At 46.1% G+C, this 27,418-nt stretch overlaps 1 protein-coding gene across 8 annotated transcripts in view; it reads right to left on the bottom strand.

The window, feature by feature from the left end:
• The window catches only part of TRANK1 (tetratricopeptide repeat and ankyrin repeat containing 1), an 86,960-nt gene that overhangs the window by 12,948 nt on the left and 46,594 nt on the right, over nt 1-27,418 (bottom strand). For all 8 annotated transcript variants that reach the window (XM_082412704.1, XM_082412700.1, XM_082412707.1 and 5 more), the window contains 8 exons: nt 24,240-27,122; nt 17,548-17,747; nt 17,127-17,264; nt 11,465-11,611; nt 9,998-10,154; nt 6,280-6,368; nt 3,867-3,970; nt 3,626-3,758 (listed from right to left, as the gene is read on the bottom strand). In XM_082412704.1, the coding sequence (XP_082268830.1) occupies nt 3,626-3,758; nt 3,867-3,970; nt 6,280-6,368; nt 9,998-10,154; nt 11,465-11,611; nt 17,127-17,264; nt 17,548-17,747; nt 24,240-27,122 (3,851 nt within the window). The remainder of the gene's footprint in view (nt 1-3,625; nt 3,759-3,866; nt 3,971-6,279; nt 6,369-9,997; nt 10,155-11,464; nt 11,612-17,126; nt 17,265-17,547; nt 17,748-24,239; nt 27,123-27,418) is intronic.

Raw genomic sequence — 27,418 nt, 5'->3', positions numbered from 1 at the left:
CCTCACAGACCAGGGAGCTACCAGACCCATTTTGCCACATCAATCAAACCCCATAACCATAACCCCTAGCCACCTTTTCCTCTCCTTGACAAGGCTGACTACTCAGAATAAAACCCCCAGGGTGAACGCAGGCCCCCTTAGGTGCAAGCGTGCACCCAAGTGGGTCGAGAGAGAGGAGGGCTGGCTCTAAGCAGGCCCCCTGCCTGGGTCTCTGGGCTCCTGCCGCCCAGAGCAAGGGCCCTGAGAGGTTTCCAGGGAAACCAGTGTTGACCTCTGGAGAGGCAGGAAGCAGGCAAGGCAGAGGAATCCCTGAAAGGAAACCTTGTGCTCCCACAGCCGCCTCACAAACCCTTCTCCCAGGGTCAGCACACGTCTGGGGACCGTAAACAGGGAGGCGGTGTGGCCTAAGGATTTTGCAAAAGGTGGTCAACTTGAATCATGCTGGCTAGTTTGGTGGGATGACCGCAAGAGGTCTGATGCTGTCTGTGGGTTGAATATCCTGCCAGGGAGGGGCCTGAGCAAAGAAAGGGACCAGACTCTTCCCTGGCTAGGGCTCAGAGCTACTGGAATGTGCTGGCGAGAGAAGGCAGAAGGAGCTGGCACCGGTGGTCAACCCTGGGGACATGAGGAAGGCCGGCAGCCTGTGTCTCTAGGACCAGGGCGGCCTCCACATCCTGAAGGCACTGAGGTCCTGGAGAAGGGGACGCGGGCCGGACATCTGGTCTCCTGGGCCCCACCCCGCTTTCAGAGGTGGAGCTCCGCAGGCCTTGCTTGGGGAGGCAAGGTGAGCAGATAAGGAAGGGGGCTCTGGCTCAGCCGGGATGGGCGCTGTCAGGCAAACAGGGGAAAGCAACAGGTTCGGGCCTGTCCCCTGTCGCTGTCACTGCTTAGGGCCCAAGGGGGTGCCTTGGAGATGGAGGCCAGGGGACAAAGGAACATGGAGAGTTCAGAAACCGTTTTAGTTCCTGGAATCTTATGACCCAAACTTCCTTCCCACGCTGAAATCCCCATTCCACCCCCTTCTCCCACATGCTAACTAGTCACGTCCCATACTAAACATGGGGCAGGGAGGGCAGCCTTGGGACGGTCTTATCTTCTCTGACACTGACTTGGGGCCACACTTCAAACTTCCCAGGAGGTCCCACCCCAACCCAGCCCAATGCCCAGGGTGCTCTGAGGGTCCAGGAGTTCCTCCAGTTCACATACAGACATGAACGACCCCCTCCCTACTGGACGGTCATAACACCTGACGCAGGAGGAAATGCAGCAGCTGCAGCCGGAAACCCTACAGCAGCACCCGTGGTGAGGACCGGATGGTTTCACGTCCAACCCACTACAACGGATACGGTAAAAATGAACTGCTTCGTATTATTTACGATAGCCAAGATATGGAAGCAACCTAAGTGTCCATCGGCAGAGGAATGGATAAAGAAGATGTGGTACATATATACAATGGAATACTACTCAGCCATAAAAAAGAATACTACTCAGCCATTTGCAGTAACATGAATGGAGAGTACTGTGCTAAATGAAAAAAGTCAGACAGAGAAAGACAAATACAGTATGATATCACTTGTATGTGGATCTAAAAAATACAACAAACTAGTGAACAAAACATAAAAGGAGGAGACTCACAGATTTAGAGAACAAACTAGTGGTTATCAGTCGGGGGGAGGGGCAAGACAGAAGTAGAGGATTAAGTATTAGGTAAAAAATAAGCTTCAAGGATAGGGGCTTCCCTGGTGGCGCAGTGGTTAAGAGTCCGCCTGCCAATGCAGGGGACACAGGATTGAGCCGTGGTCCGGGAGGATCCCACGTGCCGTGGAGCAAGTAAGCCTGTGCGCCACAACTACTGAGCCTGTGCTCTAGAGCCCTCGTGCCACAACTACTGAAGGCCAGGCGCCTAGAGCCTGTGCTCTGCAACGAGAGAAGCGACCACAATGAGAAGACTGCACACTGCAATGAAGAGTAGCCCCCACTCGCTGCAACTAGAGAAAGCCTGCGCGCAGCAACAAAGACCCAATGCAGCCAAAAATAAATAAATTAAATAAATAAATTTTTAAAAGTATATATATATATTAAAAAAAAGCTACAAGGATATATTGTACAACATGGGGAATATGGCCAATATTTTATAATAACTATAAATGGAGTATAACCTTTAGAAATTGTGAATCGCTATATTTGTACACCTGTAACTTACATATTACTGTACATCAGCTATACTTCAATTTAAAAATTTTTTAATTAAAATTAAAACAATGAACTGCTTTTGTACAGCATTGTGACTGTAGTTAATAATAGTGTATTGTGTACTTGAAAGTTGCTAAGAAAGTAGATCTTTTAAAATTTTTATTTATTTTTGTTTTATTATTTTTTATTGAAGTAATAGTTCACTTACAATATTATATTAGCTTTAGGTATACAACACAGTTATTTGATATTTTTATCGATTACACGCTATACAAAGTTATTATAAAATACTGGCTATATTCCCTGTGCTGTACATTACATCCTGTACTTATTTATTTTACCTCTGGTAGTTTGTACCTCTGCATCCTCTTCACTTATTTCGCCCCTACCTCCACTCCTCTCTGGTAACCACTGGTTTGTTCTCTGTATCAGTGAGTCTGCTCCTGTTTTGTTATCTTTGTTCATTTGTTTTATTTTTTAGGTTCCACATGTAAATGAAAACGATCTTAAATGTTCTCATCACAAGAAAAAAGATCATCACTATGTGTGGTGACGGACATTAACTAAACTTACTGCGGTGATCATTTTGCAATTTATGTATGTATTGAATCATTATGCTGTACAACTAAAACCAGTTTGATATTATACATCAATTATATCTCAATAAAAAGAAGAAAAATGAATCACTAAGAAAATCATCACCTCTCGATGTCACAGCAATGCCAAATTGCCATAAAAATCTCCGTCTACTTTCCTCTTTGGAGTTAATCTTGTTGCAGATAATAAGAGTCTGTGGCCTGTGCCAGCCTGCAGACCACACTGTGAGCCCTGTGCTCTGGACCAGCAACTCTGTCCACTAGCGCTTCTAGAACAATGGAAGTGTTCTATCACAACGTGCACTTGAGACGTGGCTAGTGAGACTGCGGAAGTGAATTTTTGACTTTATTACATTTTAGTTAACCTAAATGTTTAATTAAGTAGCCACATGTGCCTAGTGGCTACCAGATGGGTCAGTGCAGATCTAGAGTAATTGCTGGGACACAGAGAAACCACCATGTAACTACCAGACCGTCCACCCAGGCTGACTCCAGACTGAACATGGAGAAAGAAAAGGCAGGAATATTCTAAAACCCTTCTTCCCTTTGATGTGAACATTTGGCCTCCCTGTGGTTAATAACGGGTCGCAAACATCTGTAGACATGGACACACACACACACACACACACACACATACACACACACACACAGTCATTAAAACCATCTAAATGCTTGAGCAGATGGAGAAAGAAGGGCCACCCACAGAATCGACAGGGCCAACCTCTTCCACTTAGGAGGATGGAAGCCCTTCCTGACACAGGCGGAGGCTGGGGGCCACCCTTCCATCTGCCCCACGGAGCCCAGTTCTCCTAGGAGCAGCCGTGGGCCAAACGTACCTTTCCCAGCCTCTCGCACAGCTGGGCACACAGCTGGAACTCCTTGGCGTAGCTCAGACACTTAAGGGACAGCTTTGGCTCCTTGCACTGCAGATACGTCTTAGCCAGTTCCAAATATTCCACCTGCTTTTCCCTGGGAGGGGGAAATAGAACAGGGTTTCCATGAAATATGGTACCAGTAGATTGAACCTGCAGCTCTCTCTCATCAGAGCAAACCCGAAATGACCCCCGAGGCTCTTACTTGGGGCTGACTTTCTTGGATTTCATGTTCAGGGCGGCGTTGTGGGCCAGAGCCAGCTTCTCTTTCTCCAACGCACCTCCCTTTTGGAAACACTTGGCTGCAACCTGGAACAGACCAAAGGTTTCTGTTTCCAGCAAGGTCACAGAGGTGACACAGGAACAAGAGTTAAAGCACGCATTCCATGTTTGCACGGACAAAGCATTGGGCCTCACCCCAGCCAAATCCGAGAGGGAGGGGCAGGAAGGTGCTGAAACACTAAAGAAAACAGCCTCAATTGGGACTGACATATACACATTGCTACATATAAAATAGATAACTAATAAGGACCTACTATATAGCACAGGGAGCTCTACTCAATACTCTGTAATGACCTATGTGGGAAAAGAATCTAAAAAAGAGTGGATATATGTATATGGATAACTTACTACGCTGTGTGCCTGAAACTAACACAACATTGTACATCAGTTATACTCCAATAAAAATTTTAAAAAAAGAAAAGAGAAAACGGCCCCAGAGGATAAAGCCTAATTGTGTTACCAGCTAACACTTTGGACTCAAAGCTTCCCTTTGGAAACACCGAGGAGCCATGGAAAAGGCACATCAGACGTATTTTTACAGGTCACCATAATAACACCCTCATCTGATCTTCAATAGCCGCGTGTGAGATGTTTCATCCTTCCCACTGTATTTGGTAGCAACCTCAGGTCAAGGACATGGAGCAACTGGCCCAAGGTTGCCCAGTGGCTTTTCTGGGCTCAACATAGGTCCCCTCTAGTTGGTAACAACCAAGGCTAGTGGGCAGTGTTGGTGGAGCAGGAGCAGTGCACCTATTATGGTAGAAACAGGGACAGAGATGGTGTCCCAACACATCCCAGAAGATAAATGACCAGATCCTCGGCACATGCAGCCCTGTATGTAGCAAATAAAAGATGGGCAGACAAGTGTCCCAGGGGAGTCAGCCTGCTCCCTGCTCCCCATCAGCAGAAAGTTGCTGACATCATGTCTCCAAGTATGGACTACAGGGCAGAAAGTTCATGTTCTGCCCAGCATGTAGAGATTAGGCCTCAGTGTGGGCAAGAGAAGGATTAAGTGGCACTTACTGATAACACAGGCAGGATGGCATCTCTCCCCCCGGGCTCTCTGTGCCAGCCTCCCCAGCCCCGTGGGTCTCCTTTCATTCCTGTGACACGCAAAATGCTCCTTTCTGCCACAGGGCCTTTGCACACACTCTTCCCTCTGAGTGAAATGCTCTTCCATCCCTCCTCTGCCTGGTTAACTTCATTTACCCTACAGGTCCCAGCTCAAGGCTCCCACTCAAAGTAGCCTTCCCTGGCCACACCGTCCAGGACAGGCGGTTCTGGAGGCAGCTTGTCATTCACATGTGACATCAGGAACCGCTGCCACTGTGCCCTCTTCTGTACACCTGTCCTGCCCACTGTCACATCCCCATGACCTAAACGCAATGCTGGGCCCACAGCTCCACAGGATATGCTGAATGAATGGACCTCAAGGGTTTCCACTTGTATGGTGGTTCTGAGACACTTACTGACATGCAGCCAAAAACAATAAACTTCCTGAGTCCCAAAGCCCTTTAGTGGAGTCAAAATAAAGTCAGGTGAGGAGGAGGCTTTTTATAACATTCTCATCTGTGCTACTCCCCTCAAAAGATTTTAGATTCAAAAGGTATCTTTCAAGGGATAAAGAATTGGAAATCCACGGGCAATGCATATAACACCAGCTGTATTCTGAAGCGAGAAAGGGAAAGACTTTATAGGTTTCTAATTTCACACCCACACCTGCTGCCCACATTGTCCCACTCTACCCCCTCTCTGAAAAAAAAAAATCTTGGTTTTATAACAACAGCCAGGTGTTTAGTATTCCTTGCCAATTACAACAAGGATGGGCAGAGAATACAGTGCAGGGCTCAGTCAACTTCTGCAGCTGCATATTTATGGAAACACTATCCCGACACGACCAAACACACAACAGTGCAAACTGTTTTCTCCTCGCTTACACCTGACTGCAGGGGTGACCACGGGCCTTCAGCCCTCTCTGTATCCAACCTAGCCCCCTTATGGGGCAACTCTGCAGCTTCCCCCATCGGGAGTGCAGCCTGTTCCCCATCCCTCCCGATAGAAGGATTCCTCAGCGGGCAGAGGCCAGGACCCTTCCTCTTCCTATGATCACACGCTGGCACTTGGCCAAAAGGAAGGCTTGTCACGACCGCACGGGGGTGGTGGGGAGCGGGACAGGGAGACCTCTTCATGGTGGGTGACCTGATGTCGCAAAAGGGGCAGCAGCACAAGTACCATGACCCCGACCCCCACCCCAACCTGGTGACAAATGCAGTGATGAGAAACCTGCTGGTGAGGCTTGACGAGGCCACAGGTCATGCAGACCTCTCTCTCCTTACCTTCCAGTACTGGTGTTTAGCACAGTAATCTCCTTGGGCGATCCACTCCGCAGCGGTTGAGGTTTTAACAAACATGCTATCATCGAGGTCTAAGATGAAAGAGAAACGTGGGTTTGCTTCTCTGGGGATTCCTTCACTGAAACCTGTTGTTATGGGCTCGATTTTGTTTCCCTACGCCCAAAATTTCAAGTGTTGAAGTCCTAACTCCCAGTCGCTCGGAATGTGACTGTATTTGGAGACAAGGGTCTTTAAAGAGGTGATCAATCCAAAAATGGGCAGAAGACCTAAACAGACATTTCTCCAAAGAAGATATACAGATGGCCAACAGACACATGAAAGAATGCTCAACATCATTAATCATCAGAGAAACGCAAATCAAAACTACAATGAGGTATCATCTCACACCGGTCAGAATGGCCATCATCAAAAAAACTACAAACAATAAATGCTGGAGAGGGTGTGGAGAAAAGGGAACACTCTTGCACTGTTGGTGGGAATGTAAATTGATACAGCCACTATGGAGAACAGTATGGAGGTTCCTTAAAAAACTAAAAATAGAACTACCATACGACCCAGCAATCCCACTAATGGGCATATACCCTGAGAAAACCATAATTCAAAAAGAGTCACGTACCAAAATGTTCATTGCAGCTCTATTTACAATAGCCAGGACATGGAAGCAACCTAAGTGCCCATCATCGGATGAATGGATAAAGAAGATGTGGCACATATATACAATGGAATATTACTCAGCCATAAAAAGAAATGAAATGGAGGTATTTGTAATGAGGTGGATGGAGTTAGAGTCTGTCATACAGAGTGAAGTAAGTCAGAAAGAGAAAAACAAATACAGTATGCTAACACATATATATGGAATCTAAGGAAAAAAAAAAAAAAAGGTCATGAAGAACCTAGTGGCAAGATGGGAATAAAGACACAGACCTACTAAAGAATGGACTTGAGGATATGGGGAGGGGGAGGGGTGAGATGTGACAGGGTGAGAGAGTGTCATGGACATATATACACTACCAATGTAAAATAGATAGCTAGAGGGAAGCAGCCGCATAGCACAGGGAGATCAGCTCGGTGCTTTGTGACCGCCTGGGGGGGTGGGATGGGGAGGATGGGAGGGAGGGAGATGCGGGAGGGAGGAGATATGGGAACGTGTGTATATGTGTAGCTGATTCACTTTGTTATAAAGCAGAAACTAACACACCATTGTGAAGCAATTATACTTCAATAAAGATGTTTAAAAAAAAAAAAAAAAAAGAGGTGATTAAGGTAAAATGAGGCTATATGGGTGGGCCCTGATCCAATCTGACTGGCATCCTTCTAAGAAGAGGAGATTAACACATACAAAGAGACACAGGGGGCTGACACAGAGAAAAGGCCATCTACAGCCAAGGAAAGAGGCCTCAGAAGAAATCAAACCACTGACAGCTTTATTGATCTTAGACTTCTAGGCTCCAGAACTGAGACAATAATTTCTGTTGTGTAAGCCACCCAGTCTGTGGTATTTGTTATAGCGGCCTGAGCAAACGAACACACCTATGTTGTCTGTCTAGCATTCATGTAAGGTAGAGTGTAGCTTACCAAGCCAGGTTGTGGTGGGTTTTGGGAGAAGGAGGTGGAGGTGAGAAAAGATGCTGTTTGAGTTTTGAACTTTGGTCTGCCTTCCTTTCCTAGAGATACGAATTAGAAGACAGACAGCAATTTCCAGTTCCTCCTTGAAAACCCAAAGCCATGTAGCTCTTGGCAAACTCCCATGCCGGGGGCCTTAGCAAGGGACAAGGTGATAGGATGTGACAGTATTTCCAAATGTGCAGACTTTGCCCTCATCACAGCAAGCAATCTGACACATTCTGGTTGGTGGACGTTGACCACTGCCACCACCTGCTATTGGTCCCGTCTGTCAGCCTCAGCAGCTGGCGGTGACTGCGCTGGCCCCCCTTGCTGAGGACCCCTGAGCACTGCCAGCGGTGCTGGGGGTGGGGGCAGAGGCGACACTCCCTGGGGGTTCCGAGCCACAGCTTCATGAAACACACAGAAGGCTGGATATCAGGACGACGCGGAAGCCAAATCTGAGCCGGAAGGTCAGAGTCCCCTCAGCCAACAGATGTCAACTAGAGGGGCCAGGCAGATAGGCCAGCTTTGTTTAGGTGATGCAAAAACACACGCCAATCCTTGCAGCCCCCCGCACGCACCGTGTGCAAAGCTGACTTTGCGGCATCTTGTTCTGGTGCTGTGTGCACTGTGAGTGTCCAGGTGACATCTTATTCCCACAGCAAAGCCCCACACAGTATCTCTGCATCTGGCCGGTGACCTCTACTGGTGCCGCGTTGAAGAGACCCCCCAAATGCAAAGTCACCACACTCGTCCCCAGCTCCCCAGAACAGTGAGAACAGATGTCCTCAAAGACTTTACCACGTGCAACTCATAACTCACAATTAAGACGGGACTTTTTCTTGCATTCTTAATGCAAACAAGAGATAATATTAATTGTAATCCTTTTTCATTTTGAATTTTTAAATTAAAAAAAAATCGCCAATCTTGATCTCTTATAATGGGTTGCCAGAACATATTGTGAGAATAAAAGGACTCTGAGATGATGGGAGGAATAAGAACCACCACGGTAGGCCAACGCACTCGTTTTCCTTTTAGCAGAGGAAGTGGAGGCCCAGGGGGAGAAAGTGGTAGCTGAATTAAGTCCCATGGCTGCACAGGTGGAAAGTTCTAATGAGAAGCCAGGTTAACCCCAAGCCTTCGACTTTTCACATTATGGCACCACAGTAAGGTCCCAGGAAAAGAGCATCTAATCCTGGTCCCCGACTGAGTCATTGGCTGTAACCAGAAACACTCTCCATAAAACTGGCTGGAAAATGCTCAGGAAACCAACAAACCTCTCTGCAGCCACAGAGCCATGGGCTTTCCCCCATCTTTGGAGAAATTCACCATGGCCTGGAGCGGCCAACTCAACAGCTAACCCCCAAGAAACAGAACAATTTTCTCCTTCATGAGGGCTGATTATTTACCTCCCAGTTATCCCAGCAGGAGACCTTCATTCATTTTTTAATTAGCTAGCCTTTGTAAATTATGAAATACATAATGATGTTGGTTTTTTTTTTAAACACTGCAAACAGCACAGAAATGGTGAAAAGTTAAAGAGGTCCACATCTAGTTAACAACCTCACACCCACCGGTCCCAGCACCAGAGGAGCCACTGCAGACACTTTCACCTTTATGGACACTTAAGTCATTCTCAGTTTCTTATCATTACAAACGGGGCTGTAACGAGTACTCTCGTGCATGTTATCTTGGAGATTTTATAAAAGAGTATCTCTGGATAGATCCTTAGAAGTGGAATTACTGGGTCAAAAGGTCTGTGCATTTTTTATTTTGATAGATATTGCCAAACAGCTGTCCAAAAGCCCACAGTTAATTTGTATTCTCCCAATAAAGCCTATTTTGTCTATTCTTTGCCCATGATCCTTACTTTTAAAGGACAAATAAAAGTTCTTCCCTGAAGGAGTTAACCCTCCCAATCTCATTACAACTTCAGTCTCCCACACACTTTAGCAATAAATAGGAACACTCATTTCTCAGAAGAATGTGGAAAGAAAGTGCTTTCCAAAAACTATACCCTTTACCCCTGGCCATAGAGCAGTTGAGAGTAATATGCTTTCTGTCCAACAGCCAGAATATTTTAATGAGCGCTTACCTTTATTTTCATCCATTTTCACGACTTTGACAAAATTCCTTTTCATGAAATATTTGAAAGCAGGAGCCCGCTTCTCTGGGTTTTCATCAAAGATCCAGAGGTTGACCCGAGCCCGGGTGATGGCCGTGTACAGCTGCTTCAGCTCCCCGTTCAGGAGCTAAAGACAAGATCAGGACAAAGGCATGAGCCTTCAGGCTACAGTACAACGTGTCTCACTTCAACGGGCTTATTCTGATTTTGGAGAAATATTCAAAAAGTAAGTTTTATGAAGTACAGCCCAGGCCTGAGCAGGACGTGGGGAGCCCACTGTGGCTGCAGCACAGGGAAGCGAACTCTAGCGAGGGGGGCAGCGTCAGTACAGGCCCACCCTTGAATCTGCTGTACTTGTCCACTTTGAAATAATTATAGATTCCTAGGAGGTTACAAAGATACTGCAGAGAGGTCCCATGTACCTTTCACTCAGTTTACCCCAAGAGTCAGATCCTACCCAATTACTGTAACTTATTTTAAAAAATTGGAGCAGTGGGAATTCCCTGGCGGTCCAGGGGTGAGGACGCCACACTTTCACTGGCAAGGGCCAGGGTTCGATCCCTGGTCGGGGAACTAAGATCCCACAAGCTGCACAGCGCGGCCAAAACTGAAAAAAAAAAAAAAAAATTGGAGCAGTCCCACGCTGCTATTGTGACTATTATTAGCACTATATTACTCCTGACCTACCCCATGACTGAGGACTCTGGGTGTAAGGGGACTATGTCTTAGACTCAGGGAGGACCTCCTTGATTAAATCACGCACATTTCAAAACAACGGATTTGTGGCTACCCAGAGGTCTGCACAGCTTGGTGATGATTTAACATCTATGTGCAGAGCCTTCCAGGTAGTTACAGAAATAACCGGATAACTGCTCTTCTGTTTATTTGTTTTCTACTATGTAGGAGACATAAAACTAGGACAGTAGTTTCTCCCAAAGCTTTTGGTTTTCTCTGGTTCGGTTTTCTGTGGTGTTGCCCTCACTCTTGAGGCCTCTGTCAGCCTCTATCGGTCTAGAACTCCACAGAGCTTTTCGGCTTTGGCCTACTTCTCGGTGATGTAGTGGGACGCCCAGGGGAAGGGAGACAGGGTCCCTTCACAGACAAGGCTGGAAGACAATGGTCTCCACTGACTACAGTCACGGACTTCACTTCTGAGTTCCCCGTCAGCAATGTCAGAGTTTCTGAACAGAGCTCCAGAGGCGAACAGAAGGTGCCACCCTCCCCCTTCGGCACCCCCCATCAAGCCTGGCTCTCTGCTGAGAAGAGGGGGTCGCCAGCGCTGAGCCGCCCACATTCCCTTTCCCAACCTCCACCCCCTAGTGCTGACGGGCAGGAAGACCCGCACCACAGGCTCCATCTTTAACACCATCTTATCGGCCAAACCCTGCTTACTGGCTCCCTGTCAAGCAAGCTCATGGACCCGTGGCTGATACTCACCTTGTACATTTCCGGATTCACCATGAGAGCCCTGCCCTGGGAGGAGCTGCGTTTCTCTAGGGGCACCTCAATCAGCCGCCGGCTTTCCTCTCTGGACTCAGAGGATGAAGGGGTAAATGAGGAAATGATCTTCCATTCCTTGTAAGCCTGAACAACAAAGACAAATGAAAGACCAGCAGAATTTGTTTCTGCAGTGCACACCCAGCCTCCCTGGGCCTCACAGAGAACTGAGCCCCCTTTGCCTGGCACGGCGGCCAGGGCTTCAGCACCAGCCGTGAGGAGGTGGCCATCCTATGGCCTCAGAGTGGGGGTTGGAGCCCAGGTGGTGCAGGCAGGGATCAGGGCAGCTACCGGGAAGACCCCCAGACACTCAGCTAAGACGGCCAAGAAGCAGGCACATGTGCTCACTTCTAGCACGAGTGTTTAGGGCCTGGAGGTTCCTGTTGTTGAAAGAATGTCCACAAGCAGAATGGAGAGAGAAAACCAGTGTCCTCACCTCTTTTCACAATGTGTTTAAAAAATGCCACTTAGGGTCAGTCATTAAGACACATGTGACGCTTAGGGTGGTACCCACGGTGCCCATCCATGTTGTCACAAATGGCAAAATATCAACTCGATGGTGACAAGTGGAAACTAAATTTTTTTTTTAAGGTTCATTTTATTTTTCCTTCCTTCCTTCAATTTTTTGGCCATGCCGTGCAGCATGTGGGATCTTAGTTCCCTAAGTCCCAGAAACTAAATTTTTGGTGGTAAGCATGCTGTAGGCTATATAGAAGTAGAAATACAATCTTGTACACGAGTGACTTATATAATGTTATAAACCAGTGTTGCCTCAATAAAAAATAAGTCTAAAAAAATATAAATACAAAATAATTTGTGTTAAGCTTTGGGTTTCATATGGACTAAGAGTCACAAATAACAAAGATAATAAAAATATAATTACTGCTGTTACATGTGGATAGTTTAGCCATGTTTAGATGAGTAATAAAATAAAGATGTAATAATTCATAAATTATTTTTACATCTATTCTGCAAAATATAGTCTTGCCCTTATGTCAGCAAAATTACTAGTTGTGTTATAACTGAATTTTCACATAATTTGTGTTACATTAAATGCCCAGGATTAAGAGATGTAACTGCATTCAAACTGTAAATAATTTGAAACATTTTCACTGAAAATATGAATGTTAGGAAATGTAAGAATAAAAAATTAAAATTATTTTCTTATGATTTAAAAAAAAAGACACGTGACAAAATTTCCTAACCAAGTGATCCAATCAAGGATGGAGCTCGGGAATTCCTTGGCAGTCCAGTGGTTAGGACTCTGCACTTCACTGCAGAGGGCCCAGGTTCAATCCCTGGTTGAGGAACTAAGATCCCGCAAGCCACAAGGCGCCCCCCCCCCCTCAAAAAAAAGGATGGAGTGAAATTCAGGAGCCGTGGGGTACACTGTGCAAGGTGGACTCTGAGGTCAGACGGAACAAATTAAATCCCAATTTGTCCACTTATTATGTGACCTTGAACAAATGCCTCTTCTAGGTCTCATTTTCCTGTTCTGTAAAATGTGGATGACAGAACTAACCACATTTGTTGGAAAAATAAAAGGAGATAATCAATGTCAAGTGTCTCTGCAATGCCTGATAGAGAGTTGACATTTTAGCCATTTTACCCTTTACCCAAATCAAACCACAAAACCACGGTGACTTGTAGACCAGGGTCCGTAAATTTTTTTGCGAAAGGGTCAGATGATAAATATTTTTGGCTTTGTGGGCTATATGGTCTCTATTGCAACTACTCTACTCCGCTATTGTAGAGCAAAAGCAGCTCTAGTCAACAGTAAATGAATGGGCAAGTGTGATGCAATGAAACGTTATCTTTTGACACTAAAATTGAATTTAATACAATTTTCGCATGCCACAGGATATGATTTTCCTTTTGATTTTTTTAACCATTTAAAAATGTAAAAACCATTCTTAGCTCACAGGCAGTGAGCTGGGTTTGGCCCCCGGGCCATGGTTTGCAGACCCTGGGGAGGCAAATGTGACCAGATTATACACAGTATTTAGAGTGAAGAATTCCCATGAAATTTCAGATTTCATACTTTATCGTGTGTCTTGGGGGAGTAGGCAGCCAATTCTCCTATCCTTCAGCTTTTTATAAAATGGCACTACTTGCCACCTATGTATCTTTTCAAGGATGATGGAAAGGTGGAGTGGATACAGTTCATTACCTCCCTTCAGTTCCTCTATAACGTAAACTCTATAAACATTAGGTTAGGGACTTCCCTGGTGGCTCAGTGGTTAAGAATCCGCCTGCCAATGCAGGGGACACAGGTTCGAGTCCTGGTCTGGGAAGATCCCACATGCTGCAGAGCAACTAAGCCCGTGCGCCACAACTACTGAGCCTGCGCTCTAGAGCTGGTGAGCCGCAACTACTGAGCCCACGTGCCACAACTACTGAAGCCCGCACGCCTAGAGCCCGTGCTCCGCAACAAAGACAATCCACTGCAATGAGAAGCCCGTGCACCACAACGAAGAGTAGCAACCGCTCTCCGCAACTACAGAAAGCCCGCATGCAGCAACTAAGACCCAAATGCAGCCGAAAATAAATAATAAAATAAAATAAATTAATTTTAAAAAAATTAGGTTAAATGCTTTAAACATTATCTATTAAATAAGAGTGGTTATGCTACTAACCAATTAGGGAATTAATCACCAGGTTCTGAGAAGAGATGTGAGTCATGTAATCAATTTTAGTAGTTGGAAGTTAAAAAAAAAAAAATCTTCAGGACACATCTGTGACTATCTTTTCATCTTTGTAAAGCTGTTTACCCAACTTAATTGTTTGCCAAAGAAAGCAGGCAAGAGACACACATGCTAACAACTGAGGAGGTCCGGCAGACAGCAAGAGGTGCAGGCTGCCTGAACTTGGAAGGGCCACTGAAGCACCTGTATCTTAAAACTGCTCGGAGGAGGCGCAGAAGCTGCTTGTATGGCACACGACTAACCTGTCTCCATGAATAAAACACATTTCCCTCTCAAGACAGAGCCTCCCAGGAGCGAGCACGTGTGTTTCTGGCAAGAATACAGGCCTGCAGCACTCCCGGCAATAAAAGGAAGAAGCATCTAGAAGTCTTCCAGCTTCTTCTCTGGGGATTAATAATTATGAAGGAAAAGGGCTTAGACTCTACCAGCAAGGCTTCTTTTGTGGGGCCTGTTCTCTAGGTTAGTTCAGCAACCCTTAAAAGTAGTGGTTTTGAAAGCCTCTCCTGTCCTGGTCACACATGAGTGTGAAGGAAGGGACTCCCCACTGGGGCAGAGTGTCAATGGCAAGCACCCCTCCAAGTCCCCACAGGAGGAGAGTTTGGGGGTGACCAGAGAACCACTGCCCCTCCCCCAAATGAGGCAAAATCCTACAAGAGAAGGCCTTGACATAACCATTCCTTGGTTCCTTCCTCATCTCAGAAGATGACCCTGGTGTCCATGTGGTTGAACAGGTAACAGTGAAGAGAAAAATCACAAGCCAGGGCAACAAGAAGCCCCCTACACACACACACACACACACAGCACCTGCCAGACACATAAACGGGGGTGGAAGAGGAGGCCAGGGATGGAGAGAGGAGTCCTCCACAGTCTCCCGTGTCAAACAGCAAGTACTGTTCAGCAGCCTTCACCCATCACCCCAAAAGAAACCCCATGTGAGCAGCCAGACAACAGGCGCATGGGGACTTATGTGACCTCTGTTTTTCCTCTCCTTTGATTGTAGCATCTCCTCTCATTTGCTGACTGGTGCCTTTTGGTGCTGTGGTTGTAAATGATAAACTGAGGGTGTGCTTTGTGCTGGGGAATGCACGATTCCATTCCCTGGTAATTGGGAAGCATCACATCAGAAGTCTTTTTAGAATTCTCATTCTGTGTACAGGATGAAGTGGATGTTACCACAAGACTTAATTTGTGATTGTTTTAATTTCATGCAACTCACTGATCCATTGGTGGGAGCTTAGGGTCAAGGGATCCAGGATTGTGCCATTCCAGGGTCAAGGTGAGAGAGAATTAAGTAGATTTTTCTTTCACAAACAGAGTTGACCACAAGTTACCGATCCATAAGTCCAGAGCTCCTGGAGCTTCTTACTAGCACAAGCATACAACTGGCACTTAATAAAGGACACGAACAACAAAGTCTTACCCCTTCCTCTTTTAGGAGAGCCTCAGTCCAACCATGACCAAAGGATGTATTATGAGAAAAAAAAAGTTAGTCCTCGGAGATTAAAAATGGTTCCAGGATTAATGAGAGTGCATCTGATTTTATCAGAAAAGTCAATAGAAAAGGAGTGCACTCAAGGTATGGTAATGATATATTCATTGTGGAAGGTTCTGGAAGCTGATTTGCATGCAGGGTATTAAAAGGAAGGGAGTACAGTGGAAAGATCTTGAGATTTGGAACTCAAAGCATCTGAGTTCATCTCCGAGCTCTGCCACCTACATTACGACTACAGGCAACTTATGTAACTTCCATGACCCTCAGTCTTATGTGTAGAATGAGGGTAATAAAAATACACACAACGTCAGAGGGTTGGTGGAGGATAAATTGAGACAATGCATTCAAAAAGCACTTTATAAACTGTAAAACATCCATAGCAATATTAGTCATAGGTATTATCGAGGCAAATGTGACATTTAAAAAAAGACCAGAAAAAAAAAACAAAAAACAAAGGACTCCATTTAAAGGGTCAGTTCTGGGGCAGATTTTAAGGAGTCAAAGCTAATGGTGCTCCTGACTTGGGTATGAAAACAGCCCCTTCAAGCATCCACTGCGTGCAGCGGGAAGTCTGCAACGGGGACCAGGGTACAGCCAGCTAAGTCCCCAAAGGAGACCCCACAGCATGGTCAGCAGCCAACCTGAGCCTCCACCGAAGACGGTGGTGAAGAGACGGCAGTGGCTATGAAACTGAGGACAATGGCCTTGAGCTGGCGGCTCTACCTATAATGTACTGAGGTCGGGAAGAAAAACCATCACAAGAACTCAGGAGCCAAGTCAAAACAATGGGCTGGCACAGAGGTCACCGGGGGTCAGTCCGGGGACTGTTTTGCTGCCATTGTGGGCAAGGGTGGCAAGCAGTGGTGGCAAAGCCATGCCCGGAGGGAGCTCAGGCAGGATGGCTGTTCTCGTCCCCTGCATTACCTGATCCTGTGGGCAGGAACCAAGGCTCATGTGTCTTCCCGCAGTTGTCTCCCTATGAATGACCTTGCCTGGTTCTGTCCTCATAGGGTGGACACTGCTATCCTTGCCTTCATTTGTAAGGCTCTCCTTAGACCTTGCTCCAACTTGAGGATCCTTGGGAGTCAAGGATAACAGTAGCTAGTGAAAACCGGGAGCTGGCGCTTGGGTACCAGGCATTCAGAAAAGATGAATACAAGAAAACAGGGAAGGGCAAGGCACGGGGAGAGCCATCCCACAACACACTATGAAACAACCCACAGACATTGTCAAAAGCCGCATCCAAACACACAAAACCCCACACCAAATGGATGGTGCTCCAAAAGAGAAACGGTCACCTGTGACAAACTCTCATCTACTCAGCTCCAAAATTCTCTTTCCTGGAGTGGAAGCGGAGCTCATACACACACATGCGCTGTGAGAAAAAGAATTCAGTATGACATACCTCAGAATCAGTGAAAAAGTTGTAAAGGAGGACGTCATCAAATTCTAGGCCTTTGGCTTCGTAAATTGTTAGCACAAGCGCTAATCCCAGCTCTTCTGGAATTTTCTCCTTTGCCATTTCATTGGCTACAAGGATTACCTAGGAAACAAAGGGGGACAGAAGAGAAAAAACTTCACATTGTACAAAGAGAAATCTAGTAAAGCTGAGTCTATTTCTGAGGGAGGCAATTAATGTCTTTGAAGAGGAGCGGCCGTCGTGGTGGGAGTATTAATAACACTTAGTCACTCACCCATCTCTGAAACTTCCTCGTTCTGGGACAGGGGCTACTGAATTCTACCTTGTGGAAGAACTCAGCTTCTCAAACCTTTTTTCAACTGCAAACTGCCTTTTATTTTAAAACATACAATCTCAAGAAACTCACCTGGTGGGCTCCAAATTCAATGGGCTGGGTTTTTCTTTTGTTGCCTCGAAGCAATATTGCCAAGTCACTTACACTACAGGACTCCAGGACAATTGGTCTGGGACCATCAAAGAGGCCAGAATCCCTTGGAAGGCGATCAAAAGATTCCGGGAAATAGAACTGAAGTAAATCTACCACTCCAGATGCCAGATTGAGGATTCCTGGGATAAAACAAGTCAGACACTGTACATCACGCCAACATAGCTGGGTTTTTTGATTTGTTTGTTTTGTTTTGTTTTTGGCCACGCCGCACAGCTCGCGGCATCTCAGATCCCTGACCAGGGACTGAACCCAGGCCACGGCAATGAAAGCCCGGAATCCTAACCAACTAGGCCGCCAGGGAACTCCCGCACATTTTGTTTTCTTATTTGGGTTTTGCTTTTTCTCCTGAGAAGCAGTATTGGTCCTGAGAGTACATACAATTGCAGCTAATTTCCAGATCCTGTTAGATTATCACTTTGGCTCCGAGCTGTATTACTCCGGGTACCGCGGACAAAGGCAGAGATGTGTTTGCTGTCCTAAGAAGGTTTTGTAAATCTCATTCCTGGACTATATTCATGTGAGAGAAAATGACCTCATGAAGAAGAGTCAAGGCAGAAATGTAACTAAACACCTAGAGCTGTTAGAATGTTAATACAGGGGCTAATATACACAGTTAAAAAATAAGAACTATCCTGTCCCCTGTCGTTGGTACTTAGAGCACTGGAGACGTTACATGGTAAGAGCTGGATGTTAGGTGGGGCAACAACCTCGGCTTCCATTGCCCTTTTCCACCAGGTTTATACCCAGCGGAGAGAGGAGTATACTAAGAATAATTGTCAGAGCTGTTAAAAGGATTTTCCAACGAGCTTTCTCCTTGGGTCCCATTTTTGTCTAAGCGCTGAAGTAACACTGACAGTGATGTCGACTAAACAAGAGGCACCTTCATAAAGATTAACCTGTTTAATTCTCACAACAGCCCGGTGAGACAGACCAGACAACCCCACTTTTACAAACAGGGACTCCAAGGTCTGAGAAGTTAGTAAACACCTCCAAAAGAAGCTGGACTGAATACAGATCATCCTGGGTCTCCCACTATTCTTAGGGGCCACGTGCCCTTTGCCCAACACCAGCTAGAATTCTATGAAATGGGCATATGTGTACCCACTGCTATTACCAAATAGTAAAGGGAAATTTTACTATCCAATGCTATTATTATTAACACTATGCAATATAAAGAAATCAAGAATACAAGTGGAAACTGTTGAATTTAAGCAGATCAGCTGCAACTGTGGTTCAGAGATGTACATTAATGAGAGAATCAGAAAAAAGCATGGAAGTGTTCATTTCAGTGAAAAACTGGAATCCACTTAAATGCCCTTCTAGGGAACTAGATAAAATTTCTTATACAAACATGCTCAAAGAATAAAAGATGGTTCAGCTATAAAAAGCAACGAAGTACTGATACATGCTACAATATGGAAGAACCTTGAAAACATTGTGCTAAATGAAAGAAGGCAGACATAAAAGGTCACATATTGTGTGATTCCATTTATATGAAATGTCCAGAATAGGCAAATCCACAGAGACAGAAAGTAGATTGGTAGTTCACAGGGGTGAGGAGGGGATACGGGTGACTGCTAACGGTTATGGGGTTTCTTTTGGGGGTGATAAAAATGTTCTGGAATTAGATAGTGGTAATGGTTGCACAACCTTATGAATATATTAAAAAAACACTAAACTGCACATTTTAAACAGGTGAATGTTATGCTATGTGAATCTCAATTTAAAAAAGAATAAAAGATGGGGGAAATATTCACTAAATATTCACTAAATTATGATTGATTAAACAATGTTAATCAATCATAACATTGATTATGTAAATATACATAATCAATCAATAAATGTGTGTGATAAATGCATATTTGTATATGGCCAGAAAAGAGATCAGAAGGAAATGAAACAAAATGTGAGTAGTGAGTAGCCTTACAGGGGGCTTGAATTTTTTTTTTAACGTTTTATGTGTTTTCTAAAGTCTCTCAAATCTAATACATATTATTGGGGCTTTTTCTGGTTCTATACACAGAAACATTTACACACAGTCTTCCCTCTATCCTGACAGGAGGTGGAAAATGGAGTTTATGTAGTGATCATCTGGATGGGTTGCTTACTACATAAAAAAAACCAAAAAAACAAAAAAAACTGCTCACAGGACAATTCCCTTTGCCATACTCTTATCTTGATCATAAAGGCTGCTGCCCCAGACCAGTGGTGCTGAACCCACGTACACATCAGAATAAGGGGCTCATTCAACTACTCATGCCAGGTCCCCTCTACAGAGTCCGACAACAAAAAAGGGGGGTGCCATCTGGAGCTACCCCCTGGGGACAGAGAAATGTGAACGTCTTGGTCACCAAGCCCCTACACAGTGCCAGGCAGGGGAGGAGCTCAATATATGTTTCCTGAATGGATGAAGTCTCATATTTCCTGTTAAGAGCATAAACTTCTTTGTGCCAGTTTTTCCTGCACAGCACAAGTAGAAAGTCATGGAAGAGCAAGAAGCTGAGCGGCTCGGACCCAGGCAGACCCTGTAATTGACGGGCAACACCAGGAAGACTGTGAGAGCCCTGGAAAGCTGGGCTGAGCTGTGTGGTGTATGCTACTCTCTGGGAGGCCACCTGACTTCTAATTGTTTTCTGAATCCTTGGCTAAACAAATCAGAATGTTAATCTACTTTTACATTGTAAGGGTGTTAAGAGTACCAATGTGTGTGTGTATGTGCATGTACGTGTGTGTGGTCTGTGTGTGTTTTCTCTTTTCATCAAACCATAGCCTACCTGAAATGCATCCAGAAAAAGAGAATCTATCAAAACCCTACAATAAGCACCAGACTTAAATGGTGAAATGTTAAAAAAATATTCACATTAACTTCAGGAATATCACACGGATGCCTATATACTGTTTCTGTTTAAGGTCCTAACCAATAAAATATGATACAAAAAAGAAATGACAAGTATAGAAGAGAAGATCAAACCTGCCCTTACCTGCATAAAAATGTCAAAATCTAAATGGTAAATGTAGTAAGAGTGTTCAGCAAGATTGTGAGATACCAGGTCAATACACAAGAACCAACAGCATCCCTCTATACCAGCAAGACATGGCTAGAAAATTTAAAAAGAGAAAAAAGGTGCAGCCATGATAGTAACAAAAAAGTATAAGGTTTCTGGGACAAATCAAACAGCTGTGTAAAATGTCTGGGGAAAATTATAAAATATTATTGAAGGCAGTAAAAAAAAATCTGAACGGAGAAATATGCCAAGGTCATGGTTCAGAAATCCCTACAATGTAAAGATGTGAATTCTTCCCAAAGAGTGAGAAATTCAATTCCAATCAAAATTACAAAGAGTCACTGGAGAAATTTGATAATACAGTAAATAAGACAGTGTGATAATAGTACAAGAATAGACAAATTAGACAAATCAAATAAAATAGTGAGCCCAGAAACGGACTCACAGGTATTTGAAAAGGAAGAATTGCAAATGAGGGGAAAGGATGGACCATGAGGTAAATGGCATCAGCACAACTGTTTATCCCTATGGAAAAAAGGAAAATTAGATCACAGAAGCGTTATTTCAATAAAGACAATGTCACACCACACACGCATTTTAAATTGAATTAATTAAATTTACCTAAATTTTGACACCTACCTAAATATAAGGGGCACAATTTAAAACCATTAAAAGACTATACAGGAGGTTACCTTAACCTCAGGTCAGAAGGATTTAAGTAAGACCATCATCAGACCACAGACGACCAGTTTCAAGACGACGGTCAGAGCTGACTGTGCTGTTTCTGCACGTAGCCTCCTCCCTCCCTCTATAAAAGCTCTTGCCCACTGATTGGCAGGGTGGGGGGAAGGGGAGTTGGCCTTGGGACGTGAATCTGACACCCCAGCCCCGGGTTGCTGGCCTCTGAAATAAAGCAAACTTTCCTTTCCCCCAACCTTACCTCTTTATTGGCTTTTGAGCAGCGAGCAGCTGGACCCACTTGCGGTAAGTTTTTGACACCCAACGTGAGGCTGCGCTCTCGCGATATCTGGCTTCCAGGGTTTTCCTGAGAAGAGCTGCCGCCATGAAGCAGCACTGGGAAGGCTGTGAGGAGCCCACTGCTCGTGGCTCACTGGATTCGGGAGGGGGATTTGCGGGCACGTTCCTAGCAGCTGCCCTAACCATTTGTTTCGGAGATCCTCCCTGTTTCTTCCCTGCTCGGCACTGGCTGCCAACATATGCTTTTCCTTGGTGCAATGGAAACATGCATCTGGACGAGCTGACGAGCTCCAAGACTGAGTAAGGGCACCGGTGCGCACATGGCAAACTTTTCTTTTGAGCATGAGGTGCTATCTGGGCATTTTGCCAGTTGGTTCTGATGTGTGTCTGACGTTGAGGACCATTTGTGTTGGGAAGTGTTTGTCTGGGACTCCATATCCGTCATCCTCTCAGAGCATTTGTGACAGTTCTGTCTTTTGGTGTGTGAGTGTGTATTCCATTTGTGGGATTGGTATTCTTGTTGCTTTTTGTAAAATGGGAAATTTAGGTTCAATTCATTAAGAAAAATTTTGGCTATGAACCTATGACTAAGAAAAAGATGATTTTCTTTTTAACACTGTGGGTCAACAGTATTCTTCAGACTCCAGAGAAAATTGGTTAAGATGAAACTCTTTTGACACTCTAAACTGGTTCTTTTCTGCATATGCAGTTAGAGAAAGCTAGCTTGATAAAATACTGTTTTCAGAATTCTGACCCTGAGAGAACAAAAATATGCCTAGGAGAAAGCTTGAAGTTAACTCTTATCATGTCCTTGAAATACAAACACAGCCCACTTCGCCTGAGACTTCAGCCTTGGGTTAATTAGCAGAACTACAAAAGATGTTTGGGTTCCTTAAACAGCATCTTGTACCGCATTAAAAAGAAATTGTGCTATGAGAAAAATATATGTTTTTAGAGGTTATGGAATATGTTATGTTCTTACGCTTGCCAATCAGAAAATGCTGATATAAACAAATAGCTCAATTACTTGTTTCTTGGTTTTGTTAAGGTCTTTTAAGTTAAAAACTGTAATATGTAAAAATGATAAGGGAAGCATTTCAGTGTGTAAAGCAAGTAGGATATGCGTTGTCAGCAAGAGAAGTATAAAAAACGAAAATACTTTTGTTGAGGGATAAAGGAAGAATAATTTTGTCTGGAAAGTGGATAACAAAGCGTGGTGCAGGCATGAACTAGACTACTAACAGCACTGAGAAATGCACGGACTGCAGCTCCATGGTATCAACATGCAGAAATCCCAAAACATTATTATAAGCAAAATTACGAAGTTGCAGAAAGGTACGTCTGGTATGAGTCCATTAAACAAAGTTTTTAAATGTGTAAAATAATACTCTATGTTGTTCATGGACACATGCAGGACATAGGAGGTGAATTGGTGAGCATTCTATAAACCACAAAGGAAGTATTCTCTGTGCCTCAGTTTCTTCCTTTGTAAAATGGGAATGATGTCTACCTTGTAGGGTTGCTGGGAGGATTAAAAACAGGTACCCATGGGGGTTCCCTAGTGGCCTAGTGGTTAGGATTCCGGGCTTTCACCTCCATGGCCCAGGTTCAATCCCTGATTGGGGAACTAAGATTCCACAAGCTGCACAGCATGGTCAAAAAAAAAAAAAAGAAAAAAAAAGCAGGTACCTATGTCAACTGCCTGGCATCTTGCCTGGCACAGGGAAGGGGCACACGTGAGGCACAAATTAAAAGCACCTGAGAGTGCATTATCTCCCACCACCTCCTGCCCACCCCACCCCCCATATTTTCTTGCTTCTCTTCGGGAGAAAAGCTGCTTTCTTTCAGGATTAATGACTTGTAATTGACGTATTACTTTACATTTTAGAAGCAGGTGCTTCCAAAGTGCTTTAACAAAAGTTCTCAAGCAGTTTAAATGTTCCCTTGAAATGTTTTCATGTCATGGCCAACACCTTAAGCTGTAATTACTTAGAGGTTCATTTCCATTCAACCACAGCTTAAATCATCAACCTAAGAATGAGTAGTGATGACTACTGAACTTAATGGTTACCAAAGGGGGAAGAAGGAGGGGATAAACTAGGAGTTTGGGATTAACATATACACACTACTATATATAAAAGAGATGACCAACAAGGACCTACTGTATAGCATAGGGAACTAGACGCAACATCTTGTAATAATCCATAAGGGAAAAGAATCTGACAAAAAATATATATATATAACTGAATTACTTTGCTGTACACCTGAAACTAACACAACATTGTAAATCAACTATACTTCAATAAAAAAAAGAGAAAAAAGGGGAATTTCCTGGCGGTCCAGTGGTTAGGACTCTGCGCTCTCACTGCGGACGGCTCGGGTTCAGTCCCTGGTCAGGGAACTAAGATCCCACAAGCCGAGTGGCCAAAAAAAAAAGAGCGAGAGAAAGAAAAGAATTAGTGGCAAAACTCATAAGATCTCTTGTTCATATGGGTAGTTACTAACAAACTCCAAAATATTATCCTTAGCTACAAGAACCCAACAAAAGCTAGGCCACAGCTTCAAAAGCAGCCCAAGGTCAGTGCCCAAGCACCTCCCCTGTAGGGAGAGCCCAAGGCCTGGACGTACCCGAGTGGGACCTGTAGTTCTGGTACAGCTGGTAGATCTTCTTGGGCTTGCGCACTGCATACTGCTTGTCCATGGTGTTCTTGCTGGCGTAGTGGAACAGAGAGCGCAGATCACTGAAGCGGAAGGCCACGCCCTTCATGATGCTCTGAGCCGTGTCCCCGGTGAGGAACATGGCGTTGGGGTCATTGATACATTTCATCAGCAGCGCCAGCTCCGCTTGGGTGAAGTCCTGGATCTCATCGCCATAGAGCTCATGGATGGACCATGGGAGCACCTTGAGCTTCGACAGCCTCCGGGACAGGTTGTATAGCACATCCTCTTCATCAAAGTACCCTTTCTGAGACCTGATCTGCTGATACAGGCAGAAGAGGCCATAGATCTCACTCCGGTCTTCCTTGAAATTGGGGCACCGCTTCCGCCCTAATTGCTTATATGCTTCTTCTGTGAGTCTCCCCTGGGGGCAGCTGAGGGCCTCAAAAGACCCCTTCAGAAAAGACTTTATTTCTTTCCAAATCAGGGCAGGGTTGTAGGAAGTCTTCCCTTTGATCATTTTGGGCCATATTTCATTGGCAAACACCTCAAATGTCACGTACACCCGGGGGTCACTGTCACATGGGCGTGTCTCCACAGTTTTTTCCTCCTCACCGTAGTCGTCTGACTCAGCCTCCTCCTCATCTTCCTGCCAGTTGGTGATGGTCAACTCTTCCTGCATGGACCATCCTACGATGGATCTTTTCAAGCTGCCATCTTCATTTCTCAGAAAAAATGGTTTGGGCAGAGAAGCATCAAGCAGGAGGAGCAGCTGCTTGGAAGTGACAAACAGAGGAAAGTTCTCATCCCGTAGGTCCTGGAGTTTGTGGACACTGGGTTCCAGTGGTTTGTAGTGACTGGTGGCCTTGGTAGACTTGGAAAGCTCAATGAAATTCCTCTGCACCTCCTGGCACAGGACGTGGTTCTTGGTCACGAAGATCTGATGTAAATGCTCCAGCTGGTGGGGCTGTTCTGGGGCGGGTCCTTCCACCCCTTGTTCGGAGTCCCCTGGCTCCCCACTGGCTCCCCCTGCACAGGCTTCACTCTCCTGCTCCTCTTCTAGGCTGTCCACTGTCTCCACCTCAGTGAATCCTTCCTCCTCCTCCTCCTCCTCCTCCTCCTCCCCACCTGGACCCTCCTTTCCGGGTTCCAGTTCCAACCTTCGCTTCAGCCAGATCTGCCTGGCCAGCAGTGGGCTTCCCGCCTGCTCGGCTTTCTCCCAGTAACCATGGAATTTTTTCCACAGCCTGTACAAGCAGCAAGTCGTCTTGCCGGTGCCGCTCCGCCCGATGAGGATGATGGGTTCTGCTGGCCTGGGGTTGACATCGATCACCGTGTACTCAAGCTCGCCCACCCGGAAGGGGTACTCCACCGTGGCCATCGTGTCGCTGAGGATGTTGTAGGCCATGCTGGTGCTGAAGCTGTGGAACTTCATAATGTTATACTCCGTCTCCACTGCGCTGGCAGGGGGGAAGTACTCAGGATCCACGTGCGCCCCGCCCTTCTCGGCCTCCGTGTCCTCCACGTAGCAGCGGGGTATCCGCTTTTGGATCTTCTTACTGGTGGACACCTGGTCCTTGTTGATACCCTTCAGCTTCTTACGCAGGATGCAGGACAGGCCCCGGTTGTAGGCACTACAGATGGCCCTGATGGAGTCCGACAGTTTGCTGTGATCTACGATGATGTCCCAGATCCGGATGATTTCCGTGTAGACCTGCCTCGCCTTCTCGGTTGGGTGTGCGCTGCGCTCCGCAGCCATGATCTTCTCGGGGTTCTCGCTGCACCGCGGGGAGAAGTCAATGGTGAGCTCCCACAGCATCCGGGCCCCTTTGTCCAGCTTGGCCTCGAAGAGCTGGATGCTTCCTTTCAAGTTCTTCAGCCGCTTCCGCAGGCCCCTGGTCCATTCACCATTGCCGAGCTTCTGGATGGCGAGGATAAGTTTCTTCTTCATGACCTTGGTCATGACCTTGCTGGACAGCTTCTTCAGCATCTCCGAAGTGCACTCGATCTCCCACGTCATGTTCTCGAAGTCCAGGAGGCAGGCCTCCATCTCCGGCACATTCTGGTCGTCCTGGTCGTCGCTGCCCTCTGTCCCCCTGCGACCAGCAGGCACGAGCTGCACGGTCCCGAGGCCTGCCTGCTCATGTCCCTCCACGGCCTCAAGGACTGCAGGGCTGTTCCCGCTGCAGTCAGAGCCCCCCGGGGCGCCCTGTAGCTCCTGTTTCTCTCCTACGGTGCCAGCTCCTGTCTCCAGAGGCTCGGAGTCCTGTGGACAGTCCTCCTGGAGGGACGGATCCAATTCCACCTGCTGAATCAAAGCCGTGATGTCCTGCACAAGGCGGTCTCTCCGTGAACAGGGCCTGGCAGCCCCAGGCTCTGGCCTCATAGTCTGGGCATCCGGCAGGGTCTCCCAGCTTTCAGGGACCCCGGCTCCTCTGGGTGGGGCTCTTGCAGTGCCGCTGCAGGGCAGCGACTTGGAGGAGCCCTTGAGCTGAGCCGTGTGAGCCGGGGCTGTGCAGCGCGGGGGCTTCCCCGGGTGGGCGGCAGCGTCCTGTCGGCCCCGGCGCCTGCTCTCCAGCAGGGCTTTGTTCCAGGCCAAGAGCATTGCGTCCTTCTTCTTCACCCGGTGCCGGGCGTCTCTGCCTTCCTTGTTCTTCAGGTTGAGGTTGATGTCAAATTTCACCAGCAGACCTATCAGCTTCCCCATGCGCTTCTGCATGCCCTTCTGGAAGAGGATGTGCATCAGCGTGTTACCGCTGTTGTCCTGGATATTGGGGTTGAGATAGTAGAACTCGGTGGGCTTGGACCAGAACAGATCCAGCAGGTGGCTGAGGAAGTTAAAACCGATGTCAGCTGAAAGACACAAAAATCCTGTGAGTGCTGAACGGCTTTTCTGGGGAGCAGAGACGCCAGCCAGGGGTCCTCAGAACACAGAACTTCCCCAAGGATTTGATAACCCAGTGGTTCTCAACTGGGGGCGATTTGCTCCCCAATGGACAGGTGGCCGTGTCTGGAAACAGTTTTGATGGTCACAATTTAGGAGGTGCTACTGGCATCTAGTGGGTGGAGGCCAGGGATGCTGGTAAATATCCTACAATACACAAGACAGCGCCCCCAGCAAAGGATTTATCCTGCCCAACTGTCAATAG

The sequence above is a fragment of the Balaenoptera physalus genome (genome assembly GCF_965194825.1).
Source record: "Balaenoptera physalus genome assembly, chromosome: 11".
Classification (NCBI taxonomy): Eukaryota; Metazoa; Chordata; class Mammalia; order Artiodactyla; family Balaenopteridae; genus Balaenoptera; species Balaenoptera physalus.
This window is presented reverse-complemented; position numbering and strand designations above follow the sequence as displayed.